The 13,578-nt window shown below is 41.7% G+C and overlaps 1 protein-coding gene across 6 annotated transcripts in view; it reads left to right on the forward strand.

The window, feature by feature from the left end:
- The window catches only part of BBS9 (Bardet-Biedl syndrome 9), a 365,750-nt gene that overhangs the window by 22,768 nt on the left and 329,404 nt on the right, over window positions 1-13,578 (forward strand). For all 6 annotated transcript variants that reach the window (XM_087917940.1, XM_087917939.1, XM_087917936.1 and 3 more), the window contains one exon: window positions 286-399. In XM_087917940.1, coding sequence (XP_087774066.1) covers window positions 286-399 — 114 coding nt within the window. The remainder of the gene's footprint in view (window positions 1-285; window positions 400-13,578) is intronic.

The raw sequence follows: 13,578 nt of genomic DNA on the forward strand, positions 1-13,578 counted from the left end.
TCTGTATTCTCTATTTGATATCAGAATCAAACAGAGAATGAACTGAAAACTTTCAGTTTGTGAGAAAAATGTACTGCAATTACTTTTAATAAGTGGTTAATTTTCCCCTCAGTTTTGTGGTATAGTCAAAAGAATTTTGGAGGGCACATGGTATAATAATCAATGAAACTTGAATTCTGAAAACTGTATTCAAGTGTAATATAAGTATACTACTGCATCTTTCATAATAACATTTTCCAGAGAAAATATTGCAAGCTTAAGGCAGCTTTTTCTTTTATTTAATAGGAAGCTTAGGAAATACAGAACATGGCAACCAATACCAGCTAAAACGTATGTATGAACACAATCTTTATCGAACAGCATATAACATGACACATGGACCATTTGGAGGTATAAAAGGTAAGTTATTGGTCCCAGACTATTTTCACTAATACAGAATAAACAAAGGAACATTACTTTAAGACATTGGTGCTACACCTGTGGCTCAGGGGACTTGTGCAGTTGGCTATGGCTTTGAATACTACATCAAGAATCCCCTACTGATTTTGTTGTCCAGCAACAACATAATTTCTATTTTTCCCTGCCTCATTCTGTTGCTGCTTCTATATATGATTCAATTTTGTGTGAAAAAGAATATCTATGAGTAAATGGTGGAATTGTTTATTTTTGTTCACATGTTTTTACTGTATTTTAAATTTACGGGAAGATGTGCTTTAAATGTGTTAAATTTGAAGAGTCAAAGTATTTTATTAATATTAGGATTCAATATATGTAATTTTTCTATCTCTGAAACTTTTTCCATGTTTTCCCCTCCTTTTTCCCCTCATCTTTGGTGACTGGGTGGGATGGAAGCTGAGAACAAAAAAAACTGTATACAGCCCTTTGCATGCCAGTACCTTCTGGTTTTAGGTTCCTTTGGATCAGGGGTCACCAACCTTTTGGACCTCAGGGACCACCAAACTCATAACTTTAAATCCCAGGGACCACTAACTGGTTCTGTAGGTGTGGCCTAATTTGTGGGTGTGGCTTGGTGGTCATGTGGCTGGCTGGGCATGGCTTGTATGTAAATATTATAAATGTTTATATAAATATTGAATTTTTTTTAAATCAAGCAACTTTTACCCAAAATCAAGGCAAAGCAGGCAGGCAGATTGAGTTGCTCATAGAATCACAGATTCATTCAGAGATCTATCTGCCATAGCTCCGTCTGTCACATAAAATTTGCTGGCAAGCAAACTCACAAAATTAACTCACAACGCACCATTTATTGTTTTTTTTATTAAAAATGAGCAACTTTTACCAAAATCAGGCAAAGCAAGCAGGTAGATGGAGTTGCTCACAGAATCACAGATTCATTCAGAGATCTATATTTATTAAAACCAATTGAATAAAATTGGCTAGCTCAGTCTGTCACATAATATTTGCTTGCCGTGAGTCTACTGAATAATAGAACCTTCAGTCCTAAGGGAGTTTCGGCTGTGCTTAAAAGCAGAGTCGAAGATCTAAAGACTAGCTAGAAAGCAAGAAATCCAACCATTTCCTGCTTCCTAGCTAATCTAAATCTCCCGGCACAGCAGAACAGCTGATGGTCGGAAAAATAGCAATTCAGCAGGCAAGTTTGCAGGATAAGGAGTGAGTGGGCGGAGAGGGTTCCCGCGGGCGATGTGGGTGGCGCAGCCTTGTGTTTCTGCACAGCCTGGATTAATTGCTTTGGGGGGTTGCTCTGAGGCTGAGATTTCTCTGCGGCCCACCAAAATTTTTTCGCAGCCCACCGGTTGGCAGCCGCTGCTTTGGATGACTGAGTGGCAGGTTGGGAGCAGGCCAAGATCTGTGGAGAGAAGAATGGGGTGCCTTAGGGGATAGGGAAGCTTTGGGAGGCCTGGGGCAGGTGGGCCTGGCCCTGCACTAATCCTCACAAGGCCTTCCTCAACCCTGAGGTATTCTGTGCTTTGCTTAAGGACCCATGTGTTTGTTTAAGGGCTGCATCAGGGAGAGCAGGAGATGGGGGCCTTTAAGCAAGGCCATCTAGCTTAATGACATAACCACTTATGATTTTAATGGGCAAGTTATAAGGTGAGGACTACCTGTAATATACTTGGCAACTACTGTTTTGAAATACTTGTAAAAACATGTAAAAGTAAAAGCTTTTAAAAATTACAGGAAGAGACCTAAGATGTACAGAATCTTATTTGGCATATTTTGGAAATTGAGAAGCCATTATTAATGCAATGGTTTTAACAATGTTTCAGTAAAATGCCTTTTACCGAAACGTTGTCAATAGTTTGCTTTCTGCTTTCTTCTTATGACATATTTAACCATAATAACATTAATATATATATGTTTAATTGAAATAAAATCCAGATGAAATTTTAATATTTTATAGTATGCATGCTCTAATAAGAGCATGTTTTATGTAGAGGTTAAAAGCACTAGATTAGAAACTGAGAGAACATGTGTTCTATTCCTATCTTGGACATGAAGCAACTGGGAGATTCTTGGATCAGCACTGCACTCTTAATCATAGGAAACAAGTAGTGTCAAACAACTTCCAAAAATTCTTGATGAAAAATTCTAATAATTACTCCAAGCAATTTTCAAAAGTCAAGAATCACTTTGATGGCAGCAATCAAACAAAAATAAGCTTTAGGTTTTTTGTTCATAGACTTTTTAATTCTTTTGATATATCCATTCATACTGATCTTTTTTAGATGATATGTAAGCATGCATTTATCATAATAACATGATAAATGATAGGCAAACATTAGTTTGTGTTCAGGGACAAAACTAATACTAACAAAATTGTATGCTTTGCTATGTGCTATTTTTTGTAAAGTTTATAAGCCAAAAGAAATGAAACTTCGGATATATATGATAGAACAAAATAATTGCTTGGTGTTATCTTGATGGGTTGCTCATATTTGTTATCTTTACTTTCTCCTACCGAGCATCCAGGCATGGGAGGTGCTTCTGTCTGTTGTTCGATAGGCTGAGCTGATTTCTGAAGACACTCCTCCTTGTGTCCCCAGTATTAGCTCAGCCTGTGTTCAGATAACAGATAACAGATAATCAGAATTGGAAGGGACCTTGTAGGTCATCTAGTCCAACCCCCCGCCGCCCAAGCAGGAGACCCTACACCATTTTTGACAAATGGCAGCCCAATCTCTTCTTGAAAGTCTTAAGTGGTGGTGCTTCCACAACTTCTGAGGGCAAGCTGTTCCATTGGTTGATTGTTCTCACTGTCAGAAAGTTTCTCCTTATTTCCAGGTTAAATCTCTCCTTGTTCAGTTTCCATCCATTATTCCTTGTCTGCCCTACAGGTGCTTTAGAAAATAGCTTGACCCCTTCCTTCCTGTGGCAGCCCCTCAAATATTGGAAGACTGCTATCATGTCTCCCCTGGTCCTTCTCTTCACTAGACTAGCCAAGCCCAATTCCTGCAACTGTTCATTGTATGTTTTAGCCTCCAGTCCCCTAATCATCCTGGTTGCTCTTCTCTGTATTTTTTCTAGAGTCTCAACGTCTTTTTTATAATGTGGTGAACAAAACTGGATGCAGTACTCTTACTAAGGCTTTATAAAGTGGTATTAGTACTTCCCTTGATCTTGATTGTATCTCTCTGTTAATACGATTTAGGATTGCATTGGCTTTTTTGGTTGCTGCTGCAAATTGCTGGCTCATATTTAGTAGGTTGTCCACTAAGACTCCAAGATCCCTCTCACAGTTACTGCTATTGAGCCTGGTTTCACCCAGGCTATATGTGTACTTTTGGTTTTTCTTGCCTAAGTGTAGGACTTTACTTTTCTCTACATTGAATTTCATTTTGTTAGATATGGCCCAGTGTTCTAGTCTGTCAAGATCCATCTGGATCTTGAGCCTATCTTCTTGGGTGTTAGCTATTCCTGCCAGCTTAGTATCATCTGCAAATTTGGTAAGTTCCCCTTCTATTCCCTCATCTAAGTCGTTAATGAAGATATTGAAGAGTACTGGGCCTAAGACGGAACCTTGTGCCACCCCACTGCTTTCTTCCCTCCATGTAGACTTAGACCCATTAAGGACTACTGATTGAGTATGGTTTGCCAGCCAGTAGCGAGTCCATCTAGTGGTGGTGCTATTTATTCCAATTTTTTCTAGCTTACTAAGAAGTAGGCTGTGGTCTACTTAGTCAAATGCCTTGCTGAAATTTAAATATATTATGACCACAATATTTTGCTGGTCTACTAATTTAGTCACTGTGTTGAAGAATGAAATAAGATTGGTTTGGCATGATCTGTTCTTAACAAACCCGTTCTGACCGCTAGTTATTACTTTACTTGTTTCTAGATGTTAGCAGATCAGCTAGGAGTTTTTTCTCTCAGCCAGGAAGACTCACAGCTGAAATAAAGAACATCTACTTTCTTCAATCTTAAAAAAAAAGGACAAAACTCGGTGAGATCACAGCCTCTGGCTGCTCAGAATAATAACAGAAAAAAAGAGGAGCTCTGATGCTGCTTTGTAATTAAAATCAGCTGGCAGTTGGAGATAGTGAGTGGTGCGCTAAGCGGAGCCTCGCGCCTGCCGCAAAAGTCTCCTCTTTCACATTTTGGAAGTAAAGCTCCCTCACAGACCTGACCTAGAGTGGAGCACATTAAAGTGTCCTCTCTCCTCAGCTATTACAAGAGAAACAGATTAATGTAGGTTTTTTCCTCAGCCGAAGCCGTGATTAAATTTACGCCAGAAATAACGGCTGGCATCATTTTAAAGTGGAGTTTTTGACGCCAAGGAAACACAGCAGCTGTTACCTCAGAGACCATTCCTGAAATTACAACTGTTGGGGCATTGTCCCATTGAAGGCCTGTCTCTGACAGCCTGACTGTGGAGTTTGGAACGAAACTTTTGCGTACATGATGGAGCAAGTAAGGCATAAGGTTGGCATAGCCCCACATTAGGCGTCCAAAGCAGTATAGCAGTTAGTGCTTAGGCCTTGAGCCTGCTCAATTAAAGCTGCCAAAGTCCAGGCATCTACCTGGATAGGTCAGTGTCAACCCCTTAGGCCTAAAGAAATATTTTTATTGGCTCAAGGGGGCTTCACACACACACACAAACACACACACACACGAAAAACATATAAATTGATATAGTGATTCACTGATCTGGCGCTCTTTTTTATAAAGGAGTCACTGCTCGTAGCTCGGTGCAAACTCTCCAGGTGTGCTAATCACCTCATTGAATAATCTTTATATTATGCCATTTTACCCTCCTTAAATGCGCCTGTTATCCAGGAGTGTAATAGTTGGTGGCAGCTGTGCTAGTTCCAGCACTCCAGGATTTAGAGCGGTGGCCAGAAGGGCTATGACTAGGAACCAGAAGAACCAGGGTTCCAAAAAGCCCTCCAAGGTGGCGGAGAAGGACAGGAGGAGGTGCCAGAAGACAATGGAGAAGCAGTTATAGAACTGTCTCAGGGAGGCCGAGAAGAACAGGCAACCACTCTCTCCAGTGGTCACGGTACCCCTCCTTCCCCTCCCAACTTTTCCTCTGGACCTGTCCATCTTGTCCAGGAGTAGTACTGTTCTACCCTCACAAACTAAAGTTCCATAAGGAACTCCTGAGGTCTTCAAACTTCAGGTTCCGGGGCCGAGCTCCATGATACCAGTTCATGGGTTCAGCAAGGGTTCATGCTCCTTGGTCATCTTCAGACCAGGCAGCCCAACTGAGCAAACGACCGAGGGTAGCACCTGAAGCTTCTTTCACACCAAGTGCTGCAGGACTCCACACAGATGAATTCCTGCCTCAGGACATCCCTCCACAATTGAAGGTCTGGATGATGGAGGCAATTAAGCAAGGCATTGCTGCAGGAGTACAGCAGATCTACCAATCCAGAGGTCAACCACCAGCCTCCCACAATACCAGGACCCTCCTCCAGTGCTGCACAGAGTTGAATTTCCTCAAATTCAGGTAACCTGTCTATAGAGCCCCCACTCAGGATCTTCAAGTATCTTCAAATACCACAGATGAGGATTGAGCAGAGGGAGGATCTAGATGCCCACGTCTCTATGTCTTCACAGGAATTTGAGGCCTCTTTATCTGAGGTAGAAGATTACCCAGGACAGAATATGTCTGAAGAGCTAGCCACGGAACAACCAATATTCATGGGGCTGTTCCTCCCTCAATTGTTCAAGTTCTTGTTATTTAAGGCCAAAACCATGGCCCGCCTGGACAATCCACTGGCCACTTCAGAGACTAACTCTTGCTCTGCAGATTCTGATGATCTCTGTTTCTGGACCATATCAATAAACATTTTGGCTACTGGGATGACCTCTGCCTTGCTGATGGGCTGATTTTCACTCAGCCCATCACCAAGGCAGAGGTCATCCTAGTACCCAAAATGTTTACTGATATGGTCCAGAAACCGTGATCATCTATGGGCACCCATCCTATCACCACTGGGTATGACAAAAAAATTTATAACCTAGCCCCCACTTGGTTGGGTTTCATAGTAGATTCATAGTAGATGAGCAAATTGTAGCCTTAGCATCTTCCTCCATGGTTCCCAGCGAGCCAGAAGATGCCTTAAAACCAGAGGAGAAGAGAGCAAAGCTTGCACTACGTAGGGCTCATCAGGCAGAACGCCTGGTCCATTAAGGCAGCTAAAGCTGCCTCTTTCTTCTCCAGAACATCCCTAAGATGGCTTTGCCACCTCCAGGAAACTATCCTGATCACCAACGTCAGGGCACATCAGGATATAGCTAAGCTGATGGCAGCACCAAATTTTCTGCAGATGCCACCTTAAACACAGTCAAATTCTCTTCCAAGGCCATAGTGTCACAGATAACTGCTTGCCGTTTACTTTGGCTTTGCCATTGGCAAGCAGATACCAACCACAAATGGAAGCTGGGTTCAGCTCCCTTTGAGGGTAACAAGCTGCTTGGATCTTCCCTAAATCCGATCCTGGTGGAGTCTTGAGAAAAGAAAAAAGTCCTTCCCTCTCTTTTTCGTAGATTTGAGGCCAGATCTCAGTCCTTTCGGAGGAATTCCTTTCGCCCCTCCTACCAGGGAATCTATTACCCAAGGTCCCAGAGACCCTTTGGATACAGACAGGGCCAGCCAGACAGAGCAGATTTCGGGGACCAAAACAAATGGGGAAGGCAAGCAAAGAGACCATTTCATGGCGCAGGAAATAGATCCTTTCAAAGTCTGAAATAATTTCCTACCTGACACCACCACCCCTGCATAGGTTGAATGGGCCTCTTTGCTGATCAGTGGGAATCCATTACTTCAGATGCCTGGGTCCGAGAGACCATAAGATCAGGTCTCTCTCTTGAATTCCACTTCACACCTCTGAACTTTTCCATGCAATGTCCTGTCTTATACAAAAAAGACCCTTAAGGAGACTGCAATCCAGCACTTGCTGGAGATCCACGCTATTTGATCTGTACTGCGGGATCACCAAAGACAGGGATTTTATTCTCATCTATTTGTGGTCCCAAAACATTCGGGGGGTGGAGGGCAATTCCGGATTTGAAACACTTGAACTGATTTTTAATCTACGGAAAGTTCAAGATGAGTTCCCTGCAATCCATCCTCCTGAGTATCAGACAGGGTGACATCTTAACCTCTATAGATTTGACAGGCATACCTCCACATTCCTATAAGGGACAACCATAGAAAGTCTTTGCGGTTCTGTTCCTGTGGCCGCCATTATGAATATAGGGCTCTGCCTTTTGGTCTAGCCTCAGCCCCTCGAATCTTTACAAAGATTCTAGAAGCGTTGGCAGCACACTTTAGGAATAAGCCGGTCCACATACAATGTTATCTTGACAACATTTTAATTTCTGGTTCCCTACAGAACAAACCTGCAGTATCAATTGGCTAGAACTGAGGGCTGCCCATCTGGCCCTCCACAAATTTCAACCAAAAATCCAGGGACAGCATGTCCTCCTCTTGACCGAAAACGTAGCTACGAAGGCCCGCGTAAACAGACAGCGGGCCCTGCACTCAAAGTCCCTCATGAGGGAAGCAGAGAGACTGTGCTGCTGGGCAGAGAGGCATCAGAGCGGAACGCATCTCAGGATAGTCCAGTGTCCAGGCTGACTGCTTGAGCGGGGCCACTGTCAACCATTCTGAGTGGCACTTGCACCCCAGACTGTTCCAAGAGATGTCGGATCGGTTTGGCCAACCAATCCTGGACCTTTTTGGCTTGTCAATCAATGCTGAGCTCCTGAGGTTCTTTTCAAGGTTTCCAACCAAGGGAAGGGTGGAGGGAGTCAATGCCCTTTGCTGCCACTAGCCTTGAGGCCTAGTCTATGACTTCCCTCCCCTCCCACTGGTCCCCAAGCTGGTCCAGAAACTCCTGGAGGAGAAAGCAGAACTGTTACTGGTCACACCATACTGGCCCAGACGTCCATGGTTCACGGATCTTGGATCTATCGATCACCGACTCATGTAGAATTCTGCTGGACAGAGTCTCATTCACACAGGGTCCAATTCAACATCCGGACCCACAATGGCTACATCTAGCCATATGGCACTTGAGCAGACTCCTGAAGCTCTCCAACAAAGTCATCTCAACAATCCAAGTGGCCAGATGTCTGTCCATGAATCATATATATAACCCTACCTGGACTACTTTCTGCAGGTTCTGTGACAAGATGAAGATTGATCTAATCTCTCCATTGGTGGCGCAAATACTAGACTTTTTCCCGGAAAGTTTGGACAAAGGACTTTCCCCAAATGCTTTACATAGACAGGTAGCAGCCTTAGCCTCTCTCATTTCCTATGGTGATCTAAGATCCCTCACTCATCACCCGAGGATACTTAGTTTCCTCCGTGGGACCACTAATTTAAGGTCTCCAGTGGTCCATGAATACCCCACCTGGGATCTAAACAAGGTTCTCACAGCACTCACTAAGAAACCTTTTGTACCTCTGAGAACCATGAGTCTCTACCTTCTCACTTGGTGTTCTTAGTAGCCATAACATCTGCAAGATGAATTTCTGAGCTAGCTGCCCTGTCAGTGAGACAAGATCTCTGCATATTCCATTCTGACAGAGTCATTCTTCGCTTAGATCCAACCTTCATTCCCAACATTAATTTGGCCTTCCATCGAGCACAGGAGTTCATTCTCCCCAACTTCTATCCTAGACCAGCCCATGCTCTAGAGAGACAATGGCATATACTAGATGGTAGACGTGTCCTCTGAATTTACATAAACAGGACTGTCTCATTCAAGAAGACGGAGGCCTTATTTGTCTTGTTTCAGCCTTCTACTCAGGCCAGAAAAGTCACATCATCGACAATTGGAAGGTGGCTGCAAGGCACAATTGCAAAAATCTATGAAACACAGACATTGCCCATGCCTACAGGTATTATGGGACACCAACTAGGAGTGCTGCTAGATCGGCAGCGTGGGCTACTCAAGCGTCAATCAATGAGATCTGCAAGGCAGTGACGTGGGCATCACCATTGCCTTTCATAAGGCACTATAAACCAGACATTTTTGCTTCCGCTGAAGCAGCCTTTGGCAGACAGGTCTTACAACAGGTTCACATGTAAAAAAGGGGACTCCAAACCAGACAGAGATCCTCCCATAGGACACGCTAGCTTTGGTATGTCCCATGCCTAGATTCTCGGAACAGCTCATCAGGAGAAGGGGCATTGGTGCTTACCTGATACGCCCTTTCTCTGTGAGCTGTGAAGAGCATCCAGCCCCACTCAGAGACCATCTGGTTGTGGGGCCAATCCTGGCCAAGTCTAGAGAGCAAAGGTGAAGGAGAACAACAATGAACTTATCACTTTGACTTCGCCAAAACTGGGGACACTAAGGAGGAACTGCAAGGAGGAGTGTCCTCAGAAATCAGCTCAGTCTATTGAATGACAGAAGCACCTCCCATGCCTGGATACTCTTCACAGAGAAGGGGTGTATCAGGTAAGCACCAACGCCCCTTTCAGTTTCTAGGGAATGGGAACAAATGTTATTTTAGATTATGTCTTGTTTGTTATCAGGGTAATATGCTTCTATGTTTTAATTATTATTCATTTTATGAGATCATGAGATATAAACAAGTTCTTTATGAATTCAGAAATATATAGCCACCAGAGGGCACTCATGTTTTCTGAATCATAATTGAGATTCAACTAAAATGTTCAGTCACAAATGATGAACACATGTTCTGAATAGTGTCAATATATATGTAATAAAAATGCTGGAATTTCTTTGTTTCTCCTTCTTACCAATGACTCCTAATATTGAATTGAAGATTTTCTAAGATTACAATAAATTTTTATTAATTGCTCTCTTTGGGCTATACAAAATCTGATATAAATTACTAGATTATAATGATTAATATAGCCATTCCTTGATTTGCTGATGTTACTAGTTTGGGGTGCTAGGAGTTGATTTGGAATGTTGGATTTTACTTTATTTTTAATATTCTTATTGTTTTCATGAACAGCCCAGAATTATGGCATGAAAGGTGGGCAGCTATATATCTCAATAAAATGAAATAATAAAATAAAATAATACTGTTTGAAAAATACAAAGATGTGTGGGTGTCAGTTCTTATGGCTAGCTGTTTTCCTATTTGAAACCAGACATTAATTCAATAAACTTAATTAACTTTATTGCCCAAAGTGTAGGGAATAACATAATTAAAACATTTGGAACAGTGATTCTAGCTTGAATTGTTTGTAGTGATAATTTGCAGGTCATGAATTCATAAACTTTATAAGTTGAATTCATAATACCAGCTGAACTAATTGTAAAACTATGTGCATGTGAGAATACATTTACAATTATGTTATAATAACAAAATGGAATAAAAATCACTGAAGTGAAATTGGCAGCATTTTATTATCAGTTATTATACAGATTAATCATACCATATCAAACATAGTGGAGGTTGAAGGAGAGGGCCCATTCATATTATTTCTTAATTTTACAAAGAGATACTTTTTCTTCGTTTTACAAAACAGGATCCATCTGCTTTGCAAACCCAGTATCAATGAAAGAAACAAGTTGACTTTTTCTTAGTTTACTAAGTAAATGAGCTTTTTTGACTCTTCTAAAAGTCTGCTATAAATAGCATTGTTAGAATAAAAAAGGCCTTCACAGAATATTTGAAATGTATATAATGCCTTCCAAAATTGACCATGTGTTCCAATATTAATCCATTGATTTAATAATGTTAAAGACAAGTCTTTTAAAAAGTGCCATGTTTCCCTGAAAATAAGACCTATCCTGAAAATAAGCTCTAGCTTAATTTTATGTGTGTGCCTAATATAAGCCCTATCCTAAAAATAAGCCATAGTTAAGACCCCACAAACTGTCCCACTGTCTGGTTATATGAGGTGGGTGGGAGTCCTATATAGATATAATAATTACAGTAAATAATCCATCTGTCAGAATAATTTGGCTACTGTATTTTAGGATTTTAAATAAAAAGTAGATTTTATAGAATGTAGTTTTCTTACTTTAATCTTTTCAAAGCTTCTAAATATTTTTGATGGCTTAATTTATATTATGAATCAGATCTCTAGAGGTTAATGAATTCTGGAGTTTTGGTTGAAGTTAAGCCATGAAATTTTATTCCATGAAAATAATGTTTTATGGTTAATAATGGGTACAGATCAATTCAGTTTATCGGTTTATTATAATCATAGACCAGAGACCAGAATAAATAAAAACACTCAGTAAATATTCAATTAAAAATTCTAGTACAAAATAATAACAAAATTTATGATAAAATCTAATCAGTCAATTACACATGGTCTAACTATACTAAAATTACAATCCATAAACTGTGTGGCCCATTGTCAGTTTAATATCAAAAGGGAAAGGAATAAGCAGTGCAAAGGGTTTGCTACATTTATTATATAACATTAGTATAGTGGATTAGACACATGTTTCCAATGAATCCCCAGTGCTGCTGTGCAGAATCTAGCCACCTGTGCTGTAATTATGAACCTTTCATCCTTAAACAGCCACTGGAGGTAAGCAGTGTTGGAACAACCAGGATATCTAGCAATTATTGGCAGAATATATTTTTTCTGACTCTCTGTATAAAAGGAACATTGACAGAGTACATGATCCACAGTCTCCACCTCTCCTGAGCCACAGAAACAGAGTCTTTCAGTCAATGGTATCTTTTTATACTTGGTGTACAAAACGGCCAATGGAAGCGCATGGCACCATGCGAGTGAAAATGCTTTCTAGTGATTCGCTGACTACAACTGGCTTAGATAGCTAACAGCAGTCTAATGGCTTCTGGAGCCAGAAACACTGTAGATTTCCCTAAGTCCGTTCGCCTTTTGATGTCCTCTACCCTTTATTGTAAAGTTTGTTTTGCTTGGTTATAGTCCATCTTGAGTATCGAATCGGAGAAGCCTAGTTTGGCAAGGTTGGACTCGAAAGCCTTGATCCATGATGAAGAGAATTTGTCTTAGAGGATTAATGGAGCAAGACCTTATGGAAAGAAATTAAGCTTTAGCCAGGGATTTAGGGATGCTATACAGATATTTGGTTTGACTTTTTGTCAATCCTGTCTCTAGGTGCAGAAGTGTATTTGTGGCACACATGGCATCTGGAGAATTGATCTAATGAATTTGGATTGAACTTTTTTCAGTGGTGTAAAACACGGGTCACCAACCTTTTGGACCTCAGGGACCACCAAATGCATAATTTTAAATCCCATGGACCACTAATATGAATTTTGACTGACAGTGGCTTGCTGACATTGGTGGGAAAGTTGGTCCCATATTCCAGAGCTGCAGTAGTCACAGGACTGACCCTTTGGTCGTCCCAGAGCAGCTGTTTCTTCACCCGAGTGCACCAGCCTGCCATGGACTGGAGAAGCAGCTACGGGATGACCAAAGGGCCAGCCTTGTGACTACTGCAGCTCTGGAATATGGGACTGACTTTCCCACCAACATCAGCAAGCCACCCCAGGATGGATTTTCCTTCCCCGCTGTTGGTCTTATCTTCCAGTTCCAGCTCGCATGGCTCTACTCAAGGTAAGGTTTGCACTTGGCCAAAGAGTGGTGGCCAGCAGGTGGGCAGGCCATGTGGGCAGCACAGCCTTGAGTTCCCACGTAGCCTGGATTAATTGCGTTGGGGGGAGTGCTTTGGGGGGGGGACATTTCTCTGCGGACCACCAAAATTTTATCGTGGATCAGTAGTGGTCCCCAGCCCACTTGGTTGGCAACCACTGGTATAAAACACAAAGCTGAGGGGCCAAGCAAGGTCCCATAAAGAAGCTGTGCTAGCGATTTGGCCAGAAAAAGCTTAATTGCAGATGGACATAATATCCTCACTTTGTGCAGAAAAATTTAGGGATGGTGCTTGCTGATCTTTGGCCCAAGGTAGCTGCATATTCGCCATGAAGCAGTGGCCTGGATGACTACCCCCAGGTATTTGAAGGTGGTTACCTGCTCTTTTTTATGGCCATTTACCATGGAGTTTTGGTCTTTTGCAAAGGCCATAATCTTTGTTTTGTCATAATTTATATCCAGTTTATTGTAATTACAATATTGGATGAGGGCTTGCAAGGCTCTTTTAAGACCTACTGGTGTCCTGAGAGGATCACAGCATCATCTGCATAGAGCAGCAG

The sequence above is a fragment of the Pseudonaja textilis genome, chromosome Z, assembly GCF_049901715.1.
Source record: "Pseudonaja textilis isolate UNSWEBS1 chromosome Z, rPseTex1.2, whole genome shotgun sequence".
Lineage (NCBI taxonomy): Eukaryota > Metazoa > Chordata > Lepidosauria > Squamata > Elapidae > Pseudonaja > Pseudonaja textilis.